An 18,983-nucleotide genomic window follows, 5' to 3' on the forward strand; every position below is an offset into this window, starting at 1 on the left:
ACTGACCGTGTGATTGATTATTAATTAATAAAATAGGCATCAACTATGTTTACAAATGATTAGAAAGTATTAGTAAAGTAGATCTGAGTAAACTTGGATATAGGGCTGCTGTACGATTAGCTGAGTAATCGGCCGGCAGCGAGTGAGCTGGAGAAAGCTGAGCATCGAGGCTGGCTTCCTTCTCTGGGCAGGCGTCGTGGTGTTAAGATCTCTGCATCCCTCTCCCCTTCCTCCTGCTTCTCTCCCATACCTATTTCTCTATTTCTGTGTCTAGTTTACCAAGATAAGTACTGAGTTGTGTTCACATTTTCTGGCATAAGTGTGTTCTAATGTGCAGAATATTACTGTGCATTAATTAGGTGATCACTAGTGTTTACATTGCTAAGTTACTCTAAGGGGGTCCCAGTGGAACCACGTGGGATCCAGTAGTACCAGTAAGCTACCTAGAGTCCTTGCTAGTGTCCCTTGCCTAATAGACTTTACCCTAGCTTATGCTCATTGTAAAACCTTGTATCCTGCTTATGTGGACCAAGGCTTTTAACGTAAGATAGTGTGGTAAAGTAATTATTGTTATTGGTGTGAATGTATATGGGGGTTGTTAAGGGATTAATAAATAAGTAAGTTAGTTTTAAAGGAGTATCCATTCTTTCTGTGTAGGAGATCTATGATCTACCTCTAGGCTGACATTTTCAGTAAGCCACAATAAGTATTACTCTTATATTTTTATTGGGGGCCGGGCCTTTAGGATCTCCAATACTTGATACATCTGAATTCTAATTGCTGACCCTACACCAATATAATACAAGATCCCCCATAGCAGACACATCAATCTTTAACAGTCTGTACAAGGCTTTAGGCCAGATGCTTGTGGCTGGAGGCCAGATGCTTGAGGCTGGAGGCCAGATGCTTGAGGCTGGAGGCCAGATGCTTGAGACTTGAGGCCAGATGCTTGAGGCTGGAGGCCAGATGCTTGAGGCTTGAGGCCAGATGCTTGAGGCTTGAGGCCAGATGCTTGAGACTGGAGGCCAGATGCTTGAGGCTGGAGGCCAGATGCTTGAGGCTGGAGGCCAGATGCTTGAGGCTGGAGGCCAGATGCTTGAGGCTGGAGGCCAGATGCTTGAGGCTTGAGGCCAGATGCTTGAGGCTTGAGGCCAGATGCTTGAGACTGGAGGCCAGATGCTTGAGGCTGGAGGCCAGATGCTGGAGGCCAGATGCTTGAGACTGGAGGCCAGATGCTTGAGGCTTGAGGCCAGATGCTTGAGGCTGGAGGCCAGATGCTTGCTGCTGGAGGCCAGAGGCTTGAGGCCAGATGCTTGAGGCCAGATGCTTGAGGCTTGAGGCCAGATGCTTGAGACTGGAGGCCAGATGCTTGAGGCCAGAGGCTTGAGGCCAGATGCTTGAGACTGGAGGCCAGATGCTTGAGGCCAGAGGCTTGAGACTGGAGGCCAGATGCTTGAGGCTGGAGGCCAGATGCTTGAGACTGGAGGCCAGATGCTTGAGACTGGAGGCCAGATGCTTGAGGCTGGAGGCCAGATGCTTGAGGCTGGAGGCCAGATGCTTGAGGCTGGAGGCCAGATGCTTGAGACTTGAGGCCAGATGCTTGAGGCTGGAGGCCAGATGCTTGAGGCTTGAGGCCAGATGCTTGAGGCTTGAGGCCAGATGCTTGAGACTGGAGGCCAGATGCTTGAGGCTGGAGGCCAGATGCTTGAGGCTGGAGGCCAGATGCTTGAGGCTGGAGGCCAGATGCTTGAGGCTGGAGGCCAGATGCTTGAGGCTTGAGGCCAGATGCTTGAGGCTTGAGGCCAGATGCTTGAGACTGGAGGCCAGATGCTTGAGGCTGGAGGCCAGATGCTGGAGGCCAGATGCTTGAGACTGGAGGCCAGATGCTTGAGGCTTGAGGCCAGATGCTTGAGGCTGGAGGCCAGATGCTTGCTGCTGGAGGCCAGAGGCTTGAGGCCAGATGCTTGAGGCCAGATGCTTGAGGCTTGAGGCCAGATGCTTGAGACTGGAGGCCAGATGCTTGAGGCCAGAGGCTTGAGGCCAGATGCTTGAGACTGGAGGCCAGATGCTTGAGGCCAGAGGCTTGAGACTGGAGGCCAGATGCTTGAGGCTGGAGGCCAGATGCTTGAGACTGGAGGCCAGATGCTTGAGGCTGGAGGCCAGATGCTTGAGGCTGGAGGTCAGATGCTTGAGGCTGGAGCCCAGATGCTTGAGGCTGGAGGCCAGATGCCTGAGGCTGGAGGCCAGATGCTTGAGGCTGGAGCCCAGATGCTTGAGGCTGGAGGCCAGATGCTTGAGGCTGCTGGCCAGATGCTTGAGGCTGGAGCCCAGATGCTTGAGGCTGGAGGCCTGATGCCTGAGGCTGGAGGCCAGATGCTTGAGGCTGGAGGCCAGATGCTTGAGGCTGGAGCCCAGATGCTTGAGGCTGGAGGCCAGATGCTTGAGACTGGAGGCCAGATGCTTGAGACTGGAGGCCAGATGCTTGAGGCTGGAGGCCAGATGCTTGAGGCTGGAGGCCAGATGCTTAAGACTGGAGGCCAGATGCTTGAGGCTGGAGGCCAGATGCTTGAGGCTGGAGCCCAGATGCTTGAGGCTGGAGGCCAGATGCTTGAGACTGGAGGCCAGATGCTTGAGACTGGAGGCCAGATGCTTGAGACTGGAGGCCAGATGCTTGAGGCTGGAGGCCAGATGCTTGAGGCTGGAGGCCAGATGCTTGAGGCTGGAGCCCAGATGCTTGAGGCTGGAGGCCAGATGCTTGAGGCTGGAGGCCAGATGCCTGAGGCTTGAGGCCAGATGCTTGAGACTGGAGGCCAGATGCTTGAGACTGGAGGCCAGATGCTTGAGGCTGGAGGCCAGATGCTTGAGGCTGGAGGCCAGATGCTTGAGGCTGGAGCCCAGATGCTGGAGGCCAGATGCTTCAGGCTGGAGCCCAGATGCTTGAGGCTGGAGGCCAGATGCTTGAGACTAGAGGCCAGATGCTTGAGGCTGGAGGCCAGATGCTTGAGGCTGGAGCCCAGATGCTTGAGGCTGGAGGCCAGATGCTTGAAGCTGGAGGCCAGATGCTTGAGGCTGGAGCCCAGATGCTTGAGGCTGGAGGCCAGATGCTTGAGACTGGAGGCCAGATGCTTGAGGCTGGAGCCCAGATGCTTGAGGCTGGAGGCCAGATGCTTGAGACTGGAGGCCAGATGCTTGATGCTGGAGGCCAGATGCTTGAGGCTGGAGTCCAGATGCTTGATGCTGGAGGCCAGATGCTTGAGGCTGGAGGCCAGATGCTTGAGGCTGGAGGCCAGATGCTTGAGGCTGGAGGCCAGATGCTTGAGGCTAGAGGCCAGATTCTTGAGGCTAGATGCTTGAGGCTGGAGGCCAGATGCCTGAGGCTGGAGGCCAGATGCTTGAGGCTGGAGGCCAGATGCTTGAGGCTGGAGCCCAGATGCTTGAGGCTGGAGGCCTGATGCCTGAGGCTGGAGGCCAGATGCTTGAGGCTGGAGCCCAGATGCTTGAGGCTGGAGGCCAGATGCTTGAGACTGGAGGCCAGATGCTTGAGACTGGAGGCCAGATGCTTGAGGCTGGAGGCCAGATGCTTGAGGCTGGAGGCCAGATGCTTGAGACTGGAGGCCAGATGCTTGAGGCTGGAGGCCAGATGCTTGAGGCTGGAGCCCAGATGCTTGAGGCTGGAGGCCAGATGCTTGAGACTGGAGGCCAGATGCTTGAGACTGGAGGCCAGATGCTTGAGGCTGGAGGCCAGATGCTTGAGGCTGGAGGCCAGATGCTTGAGGCTGGAGCCCAGATGCTTGAGGCTGGAGGCCAGATGCTTGAGGCTGGAGGCCAGATGCCTGAGGCTTGAGGCCAGATGCTTGAGACTGGAGGCCAGATGCTTGAGACTGGAGGCCAGATGCTTGAGGCTGGAGGCCAGATGCTTGAGGCTGGAGGCCAGATGCTTGAGGCTGGAGCCCAGATGCTGGAGGCCAGATGCTTCAGGCTGGAGCCCAGATGCTTGAGGCTGGAGGCCAGATGCTTGAGACTAGATGCCAGATGCTTGAGGCTGGAGGCCAGACGCTTGAGGCTGGAGCCCAGATGCTTGAGGCTGGAGGCCAGATGCTTGAAGCTGGAGGCCAGATGCTTGAGGCTGGAGCCCAGATGCTTGAGGCTGGAGGCCAGATGCTTGAGACTGGAGGCCAGATGCTTGAGACTGGAGGCCAGATGCTTGAGGCTGGAGGCCAGATGCTTGAGGCTGGAGCCCAGATGCTTGATGCTGGAGGCCAGATGCTTGAGGCTGGAGGCCAGATGCTTGAGGCTGGAGGCCAGATGCTTGAGGCTGGAGGCCAGATGCTTGAGGCTAGAGGCCAGATGCTTGAGGCTAGATGCTTGAGGCTGGAGGCCAGATGCCTGAGGCTGGAGGCCAGATGCTTGAGGCTGGAGGCCAGATGATTGAGGCTGGAGGCCAGATGCTTGAGGCTAGAGGCCAGATGCTTGAGGCTAGATGCTTGAGGCTGGAGGCCAGATGCCTGAGGCTGGAGGCCAGATGCTTGAGGCTAGATACTTGAGGCTGGAGGCCAGATGCCTGAGGCTGGAGGCCAGATGCCTGAGGCTGGAGGCCAGATGCTTCAGGCTGGAGGCCAGATGCATGAGGCTGGAGGCCAGATGCTTGAGGCCAGATGCTTGAGGCTGGAGGCCAGATGCTTGAGGCTGGAGCCCAGATGCTTGATGCTGGAGGCCAGATGCTTGAGGCTGGAGGCCAGATGCTTGAGGCTGGAGGCCAGATGCTTGAGGCTGGAGGCCAGATGCCTGAGGCTGGAGGCCAGATGCTTGAGGCTGGAGTCCAGATGCTTGAGGCTGGAGGCCAGATGCTTGATGCTTGAGCCCAGATGCTTGAGGCTCTAGGCCATATGCTTGAGGCTGGAGGCCAGATGCTTGAGACTGGAGGCTAGATGCTTGAGGCTGGTGGCCAGATGCTTGAGGCTGGAGGCCAGATGCTTGAGGCTGGAGGCCAGATGCTGGAGGCCAGATGCTTGAGGCTGGAGGCCAGATGCTTGAGGCTGGAGGCCAGATGCTTGAGGCTGGAGGCCAGATGCTTGAGGCTGGAGGCCAGATGCATGAGGCTGGAGGCCAGATGCTTGAGGCTGGAGGCCAGATGCTGGAGGCCAGATGCTTGAGGCTGGAGGCCAGATGCTTGAGGCTGGAGGCCAGATGCTGGAGGCCAGATGCTTGAGGCTGGAGGCCAGATGCTTGAGGCTGGAGGCCAGATGCTGGAGGCCAGATGCTTGAGGCTGGAGGCCAGATGCTGGAGGCCAGATGCTTGAGGCTGGAGGCCTGATGCTTGAGGCTGGAGGCCAGATGCTTGAGGCTGGAGGCCAGATGCTTGAGGCTGGAGGCCAGATGCTTGTGGCTGGAGGCCAGATGCTTGTGGCTGGAGGCCAGATGCTTGAGGCTGGAGGCCAGATGCTGGAGGCCAGATGCTTGAGGCTGGAGGACAGATGCTGGAGGCCAGATGCTTGAGGCTGGAGGCCAGATGCTTGAGGCTGGAGGCCAGATGATTGAGGCTGGAGGCCAGATGCTTGAGGCTGGAGCCCAGATGCTTGATGCTGGAGGCCAGATGCTTGAGGCTGGAGGCCAGATGCTTGAGGCTGGAGGCCAGATGCTTGAGGCTGGAGGCCAGATGCTTGAGGCTAGAGGCCAGATGCTTGAGGCTAGATGCTTGAGGCTGGAGGCCAGATGCCTGAGGCTGGAGGCCAGATGCTTGAGGCTGGAGGCCAGATGCTTGAGGCTGGAGGCCAGATGCTTGAGGCCAGAGGCCAGATGCTTGAGGCTAGATGCTTGAGGCTGGAGGCCAGATGCTTGAGGCTGGAGGCCAGATGCTTGAGGCTAGATACTTGAGGCTGGAGGCCAGATGCCTGAGGCTGGAGGCCAGATGCCTGAGGCTGGAGGCCAGATGCTTGAGGTTGGAGGCCAGATGCATGAGGCTGGAGGCCAGATGCTTGAGGCCAGATGCTTGAGGCTGGAGGCCAGATGCTTGAGGCTGGAGCCCAGATGCTTGATGCTGGAGGCCAGATGCTTGGGGCTGGAGGCCAGATGCTTGAGGCTGGAGGCCAGATGCTTGAGGCTGGAGGCCAGATGCCTGAGGCTGGAGGCCAGATGCTTGAGGCTGGAGGCCAGATGCTTGAGGCTGGAGGCCAGATGCTTGATGCTTGAGCCCAGATGCTTGAGGCTCTAGGCCATATGCTTGAGGCTGGAGGCCAGATGCTTGAGACTGGAGGCTAGATGCTTGAGGCTGGAGGCCAGATGCTTGAGGCTGGAGGCCAGATGCTTGAGGCTGGAGGCCAGATGCTGGAGGCCAGATGCTTGAGGCTGGAGGCCAGATGCTGGAGGCCAGATGCTTGAGGCTGGAAGCCAGATGCTTGAGGCTGGAGGCCAGATGCTTGAGGCTGGAGGCCAGATGCTTGAGGCTGGAGGCCAGATGCTTGAGGCTGGAGGCCAGATGCTTGAGGCTGGAGGCCAGATGCTTGAGGCTGGAGGCCAGATGCTTGAGGCTGGAGGCCAGATGCTTGAGGCTGGAGGCCAGATGATTGAGGCTGGAGGCCAGATGCTTGAGGCTGGAGCCCAGATGCTTGATGCTGGAGGCCAGATGCTTGAGGCTGGAGGCCAGATGCTTGAGGCTGGAGGCCAGATGCTTGAGGCTGGAGGCCAGATGCTTGAGGCTAGAGGCCAGATGCTTGAGGCTAGATGCTTGAGGCTGGAGGCCAGATGCCTGAGGCTGGAGGCCAGATGCTTGAGGCTGGAGGCCAGATGCTTGAGGCTGGAGGCCAGATGCTTGAGGCTAGAGGCCAGATGCTTGAGGCTAGATGCTTGAGGCTGGAGGCCAGATGCTTGAGGCTGGAGGCCAGATGCTTGAGGCTAGATACTTGAGGCTGGAGGCCAGATGCCTGAGGCTGGAGGCCAGATGCCTGAGGCTGGAGGCCAGATGCTTGAGGTTGGAGGCCAGATGCATGAGGCTGGAGGCCAGATGCTTGAGGCCAGATGCTTGAGGCTGGAGGCCAGATGCTTGAGGCTGGAGCCCAGATGCTTGATGCTGGAGGCCAGATGCTTGAGGCTGGAGGCCAGATGCTTGAGGCTGGAGGCCAGATGCTTGAGGCTGGAGGCCAGATGCCTGAGGCTGGAGGCCAGATGCTTGAGGCTGGAGGCCAGATGCTTGAGGCTGGAGGCCAGATGCTTGATGCTTGAGCCCAGATGCTTGAGGCTCTAGGCCATATGCTTGAGGCTGGAGGCCAGATGCTTGAGACTGGAGGCTAGATGCTTGAGGCTGGAGGCCAGATGCTTGAGGCTGGAGGCCAGATGCTTGAGGCTGGAGGCCAGATGCTGGAGGCCAGATGCTTGAGGCTGGAGGCCAGATGCTGGAGGCCAGATGCTTGAGGCTGGAGGCCAGATGCTTGAGGCTGGAGGCCAGATGCTTGAGGCTGGAGGCCAGATGCTTGAGGCTGGAGGCCAGATGCTTGAGGCTGGAGGCCAGATGCTGGAGGCCAGATGCTTGAGGCTGGAGGCCAGATGCTTGAGGCTGGAGGCCAGATGCTGGAGGCCAGATGCTTGAGGCTGGAGGCCAGATGCTGGAGCCCAGATGCTTGAGGCTGGAGGCCAGATGCTGGAGGCCAGATGCTTGAGGCTGGAGGCCAGATTCTGGAGGCCAGATGCTTGAGGCTGGAGGCCAGATGCTTGAGGCTGGAGCCCAGATGCTGGAGGCCAGATGCTTCAGGCTGGAGCCCAGATGCTTGAGGCTGGAGCCCAGATGCTTGAGGCTGGAGGCCAGATGCTTGAAGCTGGAGGCCAGATGCTTGAGGCTGGAGCCCAGATGCTTGAGGCTGGAGGCCAGATGCTTGAGACTGGAGGCCAGATGCTTGAGACTGAAGGCCAGATGCTTGAGGCTGGAGGCCAGATGCTTGAGGCTGGAGCCCAGATGCTTGATGCTGGAGGCCAGATGCTTGAGGCTGGAGGCCAGATGCTTGAGGCTGGAGGCCAGATGCTTGAGGCTGGAGGCCAGATGCTTGAGGCTAGAGGCCAGATGCTTGAGGCTAGATGCTTGAGGCTGGAGGCCAGATGCCTGAGGCTGGAGGCCAGATGCTTGAGGCTGGAGGCCAGATGCTTGAGGCTGGAGGCCAGATGCTTGAGGCTAGAGGCTAGATGCTTGAGGCTAGATGCTTGAGGCTGGAGGCCAGATGCCTGAGGCTGGAGGCCAGAAGCTTGAGGCTAGATACTTGAGGCTGGAGGCCAGATGCCTGAGGCTGGAGGCCAGATGCCTGAGGCTGGAGGCCAGATGCTTGAGGCTGGAGGCCAGATGCATGAGGCTGGAGGCCAGATGCTTGAGGCCAGATGCTTGAGGCTGGATGCCAGATGCTTGAGGCTGGAGCCCAGATGCTTGATGCTGGAGGCCAGATGCTTGAGGCTGGAGGCCAGATGCTTGAGGCTGGAGGCCAGATGCTTGAGGCTGGAGGCCAGATGCCTGAGGCTGGAGGCCAGATGCTTGAGGCTGGAGGCCAGATGCTTGAGGCTGGAGGCCAGATGCTTGATGCTTGAGCCCAGATGCTTGAGGCTCTAGGCCATATGCTTGAGGCTAGAGGCCAGATGCTTGAGACTGGAGGCTAGATGCTTGAGGCTGGAGGCCAGATGCTTGAGGCTGGAGGCCAGATGCTTGAGGCTGGAGGCCAGATGCTGGAGGCCAGATGCTTGAGGCTGGAGGCCAGATGCTGGAGGCCAGATGCTTGAGGCTGGAGGCCAGATGCTTGAGTTTAGAGGCCAGATGCTTGAGGCTGGAGGCCAGATGCTTGAGGCTGGAGGCCAGATGCATGAGTCTGGAGGCCAGATGCTTGAGGCTGGAGGCCAGATGCTAGAGGCCAGATGCTTGAGGCTGGAGGCCAGATGCTTGAGGCTGGAGGCCAGATGCTGGAGGCCAGATGCTTGAGGCTGGAGGCCAGATGCTTGAGGCTGGAGGCCAGATGCTGGAGGCCAGATGCTTGAGGCTGGAGGCCAGATGCTGGAGGCCAGATGCTTGAGGCTGGAGGCCTGATGCTTGAGGCTGGAGGCCAGATGCTTGAGGCTGGAGGCCAGATGCTTGAGGCTGGAGGCCAGATGCTTGTGGCTGGAGGCCAGATGCTTGTGGCTGGAGGCCAGATGCTTGAGGCTGGAGGCCAGATGCTGGAGGCCAGATGCTTGAGGCTGGAGGACAGATGCTGGAGGCCAGATGCTTGAGGCTGGAGGCCAGATGCTTGAGGCTGGAGGCCAGATGATTGAGGCTGGAGGCCAGATGCTTGAGGCTGGAGCCCAGATGCTTGATGCTGGAGGCCAGATGCTTGAGGCTGGAGGCCAGATGCTTGAGGCTGGAGGCCAGATGCTTGAGGCTGGAGGCCAGATGCTTGAGGCTAGAGGCCAGATGCTTGAGGCTAGATGCTTGAGGCTGGAGGCCAGATGCCTCAGGCTGGAGGCCAGATGCTTGAGGCTGGAGGCCAGATGCTTGAGGCTGGAGGCCAGATGCTTGAGGCTAGAGGCCAGATGCTTGAGGCTAGATGCTTGAGGCTGGAGGCCAGATGCCTGAGGCTGGAGGCCAGATGCTTGAGGCTAGATACTTGAGGCTGGAGGCCAGATGCCTGAGGCTGGAGGCCAGATGCCTGAGGCTGGAGGCCAGATGCTTGAGGCTGGAGGCCAGATGCATGAGGCTGGAGGCCAGATGCTTGAGGCTGGAGGCCAGATGCCTGAGGCTGGAGGCCAGATGCTTGATGCTTGAGCCCAGATGCTTGAGGCTCTAGGCCATATGCTTGAGGCTGGAGGCCAGATGCTTGAGACTGGAGGCTAGATGCTTGAGGCTGGAGGCCAGATGCTTGAGGCTGGAGGCCAGATGCTTGAGGCTGGAGGCCAGATGCTCTAGGCCAGATGCTTGAGGCTGGAGGCCAGATGCTAGAGGCCAGATGCTTGAGGCTGGAAGCCAGATGCTTGAGGCTGGAGGCCAGATGCTTGAGGCTGGAGGCCAGATGCTTGAGGCTGGAGGCCAGATGCTTGAGGCTGGAGGCCAGATGCTTGAGGCTGGAGGCCAGATGCTTGAGGCTGGAGGCCAGATGCTTGATGCTTGAGCCCAGATGCTTGAGGCTCTAGGCCATATGCTTGAGGCTGGAGGCCAGATGCTTGAGACTGGAGGCTAGATGCTTGAGGCTGGAGGCCAGATGCTTGAGGCTGGAGGCCAGATGCTTGAGGCTGGAGGCCAGATGCTCTAGGCCAGATGCTTGAGGCTGGAGGCCAGATGCTAGAGGCCAGATGCTTGAGGCTGGAAGCCAGATGCTTGAGGCTGGAGGCCAGATGCTTGAGGCTGGAGGCCAGATGTTTGAGGCTGGAGGCCAGATGCTTGAGGCTGGAGGCCAGATGCTTGAGGCTGGAGGCCAGATGCTTGAGGCTGGAGGCCAGATGCTGGAGGCCAGATGCTTGAGGCTGGAGGCCAGATGCTGGAGGCCAGATGCTTGAGGCTGGAGGCCAGATGCTTGAGGCTGGAGGCCAGATGCTGGAGGCCAGATGCTTGAGGCTGGAGGCCAGATGCTGGAGGCCAGATGCTTGAGGCTGGAGGCCTGATGCTTGAGGCTGGAGGCCAGATGCTTGAGGCTGGAGGCCAGATGCTTGAGGCTGGAGGCCAGATGCTTGTGGCTGGAGGCCAGATGCTTGTGGCTGGAGGCCAGATGCTTGAGGCTGGAGGCCAGATGCTGGAGGCCAGATGCTTGAGGCTGGAGGCCAGATGCTTGAGGCTGGAGGCCAGATGCTGGAGGCCAGATGCTTGAGGCTGGAGGCCAGATGCTTGAGGCTGGAGACCAGATGCTGGAGGCCAGATGCTTGAGGCTGGAGGCCAGATGGTGGAGGCCAGATGCTTGAGGCTGGAGGCCAGATGCTTGAGGCTGGAGGCCAGATGCTGGAGGCCAGATGCTGGAGGCCAGATGCTTGAGGCTGGAGGCCAGATGCTTGAGGCTGGAGGCCAGATGCTGGAGGCCAGATGCTTGAGGCTGGAGGCCAGATGCTTGAGACTGGAGGCCAGATGCTGGAGGCCAGATGCTTGAGGCTGGAGGCCAGATGCTGGAGGCCAGATGCTTGAGGCTGGAGGCCAGATGCTGGAGGCCAGATGCTTGAGGCTGGAGGCCAGATGCTTGAGGCTGGAGCCCAGATGCTGGAGGCCAGATGCTTCAGGCTGGAGCCCAGATGCTTGAGGCTGGAGGCCAGATGCTTGAGACTAGAGGCCAGATGCTTGAGGCTGGAGGCCAGATGCTTGAGGCTGGAGCCCAGATGCTTGAGGCTGGAGGCCAGATGCTTGAAGCTGGAGGCCAGATGCTTGAGGCTGGAGCCCAGATGCTTGAGGCTGGAGGCCAGATGCTTGAGACTGGAGGCCAGATGCTTGAGACTGGAGGCCAGATGCTTGAGGCTGGAGGCCAGATGCTTGAGGCTGGAGCCCAGATGCTTGATGCTGGAGGCCAGATGCTTGAGGCTGGAGGCCAGATGCTTGAGGCTGGAGGCCAGATGCTTGAGGCTGGAGGCCAGATGCTTGAGGCTAGAGGCCAGATGCTTGAGGCTAGATGCTTGAGGCTGGAGGCCAGATGCCTGAGGCTGGAGGCCAGATGCTTGAGGCTGGAGGCCAGATGCTTGAGGCTGGAGGCCAGATGCTTGAGGCTAGAGGCCAGATGCTTGAGGCTAGATGCTTGAGGCTGGAGGCCAGATGCCTGAGGCTGGAGGCCAGATGCTTGAGGCTAGATACTTGAGGCTGGAGGCCAGATGCCTGAGGCTGGAGGCCAGATGCCTGAGGCTGGAGGCCAGATGCTTGAGGCTGGAGGCCAGATGCATGAGGCTGGAGGCCAGATGCTTGAGGCTGGAGGCCAGATGCTTGAGGCTGGAGCCCAGATGCTTGATGCTGGAGGCCAGATGCTTGAGGCTGGAGGCCAGATGCTTGAGGCTGGAGGCCAGATGCTTGAGGCTGGAGGCCAGATGCCTGAGGCTGGAGGCCAGATGCTTGAGGCTGGAGGCCAGATGCTTGAGGCTGGAGGCCAGATGCTTGATGCTTGAGCCCAGATGCTTGAGGCTCTAGGCCATATGCTTGAGGCTGGAGGCCAGATGCTTGAGACTGGAGGCTAGATGCTTGAGGCTGGAGGCCAGATGCTTGAGGCTGGAGGCCAGATGCTTGAGGCTGGAGGCCAGATGCTGGAGGCCAGATGCTTGAGGCTGGAGGCCAGATGCTGGAGGCCAGATGCTTGAGGCTGGAGGCCAGATGCTTGAGGCTGGAGGCCAGATGCTTGAGGCTGGAGGCCAGATGCTTGAGGCTGGAGGCCAGATGCATGAGGCTGGAGGCCAGATGCTTGAGGCTGGAGGCCAGATGCTGGAGGCCAGATGCTTGAGGCTGGAGGCCAGATGCTTGAGGCTGGAGGCCAGATGCTGGAGGGCAGATGCTTGAGGCTGGAGGCCAGATGCTTGAGGCTGGAGGCCAGATGCTTGAGGCTGGAGGCCAGATGCTGGAGGGCAGATGCTTGAGGCTGGAGGCCAGATGCTTGAGGCTGGAGGCCAGATGCTGGAGGCCAGATGCTTGAGGCTGGAGGCCAGATGCTGGAGGCCAGATGCTTGAGGCTGGAGGCCTGATGCTTGAGGCTGGAGGCCAGATGCTTGAGGCTGGAGGCCAGATGCTTGAGGCTGGAGGCCAGATGCTTGTGGCTGGAGGCCAGATGCTTGTGGCTGGAGGCCAGATGCTTGAGGCTGGAGGCCAGATGCTGGAGGCCAGATGCTTGAGGCTGGAGGACAGATGCTGGAGGCCAGATGCTTGAGGCTGGAGGCCAGATGCTTGAGGCTGGAGGCCAGATGATTGAGGCTGGAGGCCAGATGCTTGAGGCTGGAGCCCAGATGCTTGATGCTGGAGGCCAGATGCTTGAGGCTGGAGGCCAGATGCTTGAGGCTGGAGGCCAGATGCTTGAGGCTGGAGGCCAGATGCTTGAGGCTAGAGGCCAGATGCTTGAGGCTAGATGCTTGAGGCTGGAGGCCAGATGCCTGAGGCTGGAGGCCAGATGCTTGAGGCTGGAGGCCAGATGCTTGAGGCTGGAGGCCAGATGCTTGAGGCTAGAGGCCAGATGCTTGAGGCTAGATGCTTGAGGCTGGAGGCCAGATGCCTGAGGCTGGAGGCCAGATGCTTGTGGCTAGATACTTGAGGCTGGAGGCCAGATGCCTGAGGCTGGAGGCCAGATGCCTGAGGCTGGAGGCCAGATGCTTGAGGCTGGAGGCCAGATGCATGAGGCTGGAGGCCAGATGCTTGAGGCTGGAGGCCAGATGCCTGAGGCTGGAGGCCAGATGCTTGAGGCTGGAGGCCAGATGCTTGAGGCTGGAGGCCAGATGCTTGATGCTTGAGCCCAGATGCTTGAGGCTCTAGGCCATATGCTTGAGGCTGGAGGCCAGATGCTTGAGACTGGAGGCTAGATGCTTGAGGCTGGAGGCCAGATGCTTGAGGCTGGAGGCCAGATGCTTGAGGCTGGAGGCCAGATGCTGGAGACCAGATGCTTGAGGCTGGAGGCCAGATGCTGGAGGCCAGATGCTTGAGGCTGGAGGCCAGATGCTTGAGGCTGGAGGCCAGATGCTTGAGGCTGGAGGCCAGATGCTTGAGGCTGGAGGCCAGATGCTTGAGGCTGGAGGCCAGATGCTTGAGGCTGGAGGCCAGATGCTGGAGGCCAGATGCTTGAGGCTGGAGGCCAGATGCTGGAGGCCAGATGCTTGAGGCTGGAGGCCAGATGCTTGAGGCTGGAGGCCAGATGCTGGAGGCCAGATGCTTGAGGCTGGAGGCCAGATGCTGGAGGCCAGATGCTTGAGGCTGGAGGCCTGATGCTTGAGGCTGGAGGCCAGATGCTTGAGGCTGGAGGCCAGATGCTTGAGGCTGGAGGCCAGATGCTTGTGGCTGGAGGCCAGATGCTTGTGGCTGGAGGCCAGATGCTTGAGGCTGGAGGCCAGATGCTGGAGGCCAGATGCTTGAGGCTGGAGGCCAGATGCTTGAGGCTGGAGGCCAGATGCTTGAGGCTGGAGGCCAGATGCTGGAGGCCAGATGCTTGAGGCTGGAGGCCAGATGCTTGAGGCTGGAGGCCAGATGCTGGAGGCCAGATGCTTGAGGCTGGAGGCCAGATGGTGGAGGCCAGATGCTTGAGGCTGGAGGCCAGATGCTTGAGGCTGGAGGCCAGATGCTGGAGGCCAGATGCTTGAGGCTGGAGGCCAGATGCTTGAGGCTGGAGGCCAGATGCTGGAGGCCAGATGCTTGAGGCTGGAGGCCAGATGCTTGAGGCTGGAGGCCAGATGCTTGAGGCTGGAGGCCAGATGCTTGAGGCTGGAGGCCAGATGCTTGAGGCTGGAGGCCAGATGCTTGAGGCTGGAGGCCAGATGCTTGAGGCTACTCTCCATTAACTTTGAAGGGGAAATGGTTTGATGTTTCGGACCGTCACATGCTAGTTATGTCGGCCATAGTTAAATACTTGAAGAAATACCATATATAGAAGGACCCCCATGAGAGCCAAGTGTTAAATATTTGGCGTTTTTACCATTGAGTTTTTTCACTACTTTGTAATAATATGTTTTCTGAGACCCACAGAGTTGTTTTAGTGCTTCATAACAATGAATTTTCTGAGAGAAATGGGGAAGTGAAGACTGGGAGAACGGGGGGAGGGGGGGCCCAAGAGGAAGGGGAGAGATGCAAGTGAAGAGAACTAGATACCTTTTTATACATATATATAAATGAATATATCTGTTCGAGGCTGGAGGACAGACATGAAAGAGGGGCAAAAGAAGGGAGTGGGTAGGTAGATAGAGTAAGTGGGTAGGGAGGGAGAAGGGAGAAAATGGGGGAGATGAGAGGGCAGAGAAGGAGACAATCAAGGAAGAGTGGGAAGGGGTGGAAAAGGGGTGCTGGGAAGAGAGGAGGAAGGGAGAAGTAGAAGGTGGAAGAGGGGTCAGTGATAGACAATCCCCGGCACAACCAGCTACACTTTCTAGAATACATATGTATATCTTTGCTTATAACATTGCATGTAAATTACACGAGGACAAAAATTTAAATATTTACTTGCTCCATTTAGCATTATATTAATTTAGAACAAAAATTCCGAGAAAACAATTATGATTTTTTTGAGTGTTTCCGCTTAAAAGTAGCAATATCGAAGTACTAGTTGGTTGCTTCTGACTCATCATTGGTCGAGTACAATTATGTGTAAATTCTATATTAGGCTGCACAATAGAATACTCTAACGTGTTCCCATAACACTTAATCTCTATCCAATTACTTTGTTTCCAGTGTAATTTTTGCATAACATTTACTAATTTTTTTACATTTGTTGTTCAACAGAAAGGAAGAAAAGTGGTACCAAACTTTACTTTTGGCGACGATGGAATCGTGTTCATCTATCGTGTGGCAAACTAGGCTCCAGCCAGCAGCGGCGACCTCCACCCTCACCATCACAAATAATAATAATAATAATAACAACAGTAATAATAATAATAATAATAATAATAATAATAATAATAATAATAATAATAATAATAATGATAATAATAATAATAATAATAATAATAATAATAGTTTATTTAGGAAAAATACATACTAGTTGCAGAGTTACAGTACAAACATTCTGTTTGATTTAAAGATAGAGGTAGTACATACAGTACCTAAAGCCACTAGTACGCATAGTGTTTCGAACACACAAAGATGTGCTCTCGTCAACCATCACCAAAATAACAAACAAAACAAGTATCTATAGTTACCGTTTACACTAAAACTCATATATTGCATCCAGATTACAACAGAAGGAATCCAACGAGCATACTCCTGCTATACTGTTTGGTAGACTTTCTAAATCAAGACTTTTCAAAATTATAACCAATTGCTCCGTATTCTGGTTATTCTTTAAATGATTTTGATCATTAATATCACCTTTTGCAGCTCATCAACCTCTTGAAGTCTTCATTGTGCCATTCCCTAACGTTCTTTCTAATGAATGTAAATTAAGTTCCATGTTCTTTATTAATTTAGAAGGTTTCATGTGCCTGGAATCATCTTTTCCATCTTAGAATCTTTTTCCATCTTAGTATCTTTTCCATCTTAGTGTCCTTTGATTGAAATTTTGTCCATCCAATACCATGATGCCCAAAACTGATCTGCATAATCCAAATCGTGCCCAACATGGGTGAGATTAATCTAAAGTCTCCGTGGTGTAGTGGTAAGACACTCGCCTGGCGTTCCGCGAGCGCTATGTCATGGGTTCGTATCCTGGCCGGGGAGGATTTACTGGGCGCAATTCCTTAACTGTAGCCTCTGTTTAACGCAACAGTAAAATGTGTACTTGGATGAAAAAACGATTCTTCGCGGCAGGGGATCGTATTCCAGGGACCATAGGATTAAGGACTTGCCCGAAACGCTACGCGTACTAGTGGCTGTACAAGAATGTAACAACTCTTGTATATATCTCAAAAAAAAAAAAAAAAAAAAAAAAAAAAAGAATAACACATGAGGAATTATTACTTAGAATTCTAAATATGAATGCATAATGTTTTCTTTATTTCAAGTACCACTATTCGATTAGTCTTAGATTACCATAAATCAAAGTGTCAAGCTCCCTTTTACAAAACTGACTTGTGATTTTGGCATTATTGAACTGATATATGAACTATATTTATTTCAAAGGCACTTTGTATTTGTTTGCTTTAAATTGCAGTTTTAAGTTAACAATTAAAATTTATAAATTATATATTATAAATTTATGCAATTTGTAGGTTGCAATTAGTTCTTGCACTAATGCAATTATCAGTCTTTTAGCAAAAGCAGGAGCTTATTCAGGAATCTTTGAAGAATTAATTAATTTTCTAAGGAATTTAGGATATTCTATATTTTTCAATCATCTGGAAATTTAATGATCTTGCCAGTAACTCCAATTTTTAAATCGTTTATGTTGCCAATGATAATAATAATTGATAATATAGGTAGTTGATAATAATTATCAACCACCTATCGTTGCGGGAAAAGAAACAGAACAAATATGTTTAACAAGATGAACAGATAGTAAACCCATGCTGTGGAAACCCCCATCAAACAATGATCCTCAAGATTGGTCTGCATAATATTTTTAGTTAAGGTTCAAGCAACTTCTCCACTATGGACATTTAACTAATTGGTAGATAGTTGGATTAGTGTGATCTATATCACCTTTGCCAAAATTGTCAGCACATTTGCAACTCTCCATGATTCAGGCACCCTACCTGAATCAAGCAACTAGTTAATACATGATTTGGCTTATTAAGCTTTTCTCTGATCTTTTCTGAATGCTGATAAATACTTCATCTGGACCTGGAGATTTGTTAGGTTTATGCTCTTCTTTTTGGCTTTAGAGCTCCTGAGTTATGCTAAGCTTTGTTAGTTAATTTTTTTCACCGAATCTGTAAATTTACTGACTCAGTTTTTCAATTGTAAAGATTAGAATAAAATTATATATATTAATTTTTGCCTCCATTACACCTTTTAACATCTCTTGCTATATTTTATTTGAACTATTCTTGTAGCAAAACTTCCCGATTTTTTAATTATTTAAACAGAGCTCTCATTTTCCACATTTAGAGCGTTTTGTACAAGATTTATACATTTCTAATCATTATTACTTCATTTAATTGATCAAGTTTGAACGGTTGGCTCCTAAGCACTATGTATAATGCTGGTGCAAATGTTGTATGTTTCTCCTAGTAGTTAGGTTGGAATAATGTGCTGAGAGATTAAGAGTATCTTGTAGACCTCACAGAAATCCTGCTCAAGTCTCATGTAATCAGCGTTATGAAAATCTTGAGCAATACGGAATTTTCCTCATATAATGTGTCAAAACAATATCTAATCCAATTTTCATTGTGAGTACTATTTCAAAATATTTCATCGTTTTAAATAAGACCTAGTCTAATCTAACTCCTAGACCTTGTCCTAGAAATTATTTTCAAGTCGGCAATTAATTCCAATTTCTCAAGAAAACCATCTGCTACAAACATGCCACCTACTATGAATACCTTATATGATTGGAATACTATCTTTGCTACTTCCTATCGCCAGAATAGGAAGTTAGTTACTATAATACTGCCGGACGTTTAACTTTCCCTACCTTGTTTCCACAAGCACTAAGACAAATTTGTGTTGATCCCACTTTCAGACAAAAAAATCGTCTGTTATAATAATATTTTCTCCTATTCTTTCCCATGCATAGAATCCTGGATATTTTTTCTCCCCAATATAACTTTCCTACAATCATTCATGTTTTTCCTTCCGTTGGCGTAAATGGTGTTTAACATGTATCGGGAGGGGGTTGGGGATTTAAACCTCAAAAGGGAGCTCTGGTTGATGCACCAAACTGTTACTTGCGTACAGGCGGACAACGTCCTCAACCGCTCCCTGACAGAACAAACAGCCGACCTCGGCAGCCACACTCTTGCTACCGTCAGTCGACCAGCAATGGACACAGGGGTGCTTGCAATTTACCTATGGAGATCACCTCTTGATCTTGGACAGGGGTTCAGCATCACCTATTTAGGAGTGGGGTTCCAAAACTGGCCTCGTTATCTTGGGTACACATCCTACTCGAGCCACCATGACTCCCCACTCTTTCCTTCTTTGGTATGATCTCCTAAATCCCCTTTTTGTGAATTAGTGTCTACTGTCACCCTATCCGTAGCCGTGACCCTCTTTCTCTCTCTCGCTCTCTGGGAAACCTCACAAGGACAAGAGCATAAGCCACCTAACATATAAAACCTTTTATATGTATTAATAATCGTACATAATAAAAACATAACAACAATATGAAGATACAACATTCTAAACTGCTTCAACCCAGTAGCACTCCAATATGATATCCTGGTTTCACCAACAATCCATATCAAGTGGCTGCACAACTCGTAGCTTATCACTTACTACTCTCTCACTGTTTGGGGCTGAAATA

The 18,983-nt window shown here is 53.8% G+C and overlaps 1 protein-coding gene across 1 annotated transcript in view; it reads left to right on the forward strand.

Annotated features, from left to right (window-relative positions):
• Nucleotides 1-17,509, forward strand: part of LOC123750949 (methyltransferase-like protein 27) — a 148,037-nt gene extending 130,528 nt beyond the window's left edge. Inside the window, exon 8 of the mRNA XM_069316729.1 lies at nt 15,365-17,509. Within this exon, the coding sequence (XP_069172830.1) occupies nt 15,365-15,439 (75 nt within the window). The 3' untranslated portion in view covers nt 15,440-17,509. The remainder of the gene's footprint in view (nt 1-15,364) is intronic.
• Nucleotides 17,510-18,983: the final 1,474 nt, after the last annotated feature.

The sequence above is a fragment of the Procambarus clarkii genome, chromosome 85 (genome assembly GCF_040958095.1).
Source record: "Procambarus clarkii isolate CNS0578487 chromosome 85, FALCON_Pclarkii_2.0, whole genome shotgun sequence".
Taxonomy (NCBI): Eukaryota; Metazoa; Arthropoda; class Malacostraca; order Decapoda; family Cambaridae; genus Procambarus; species Procambarus clarkii.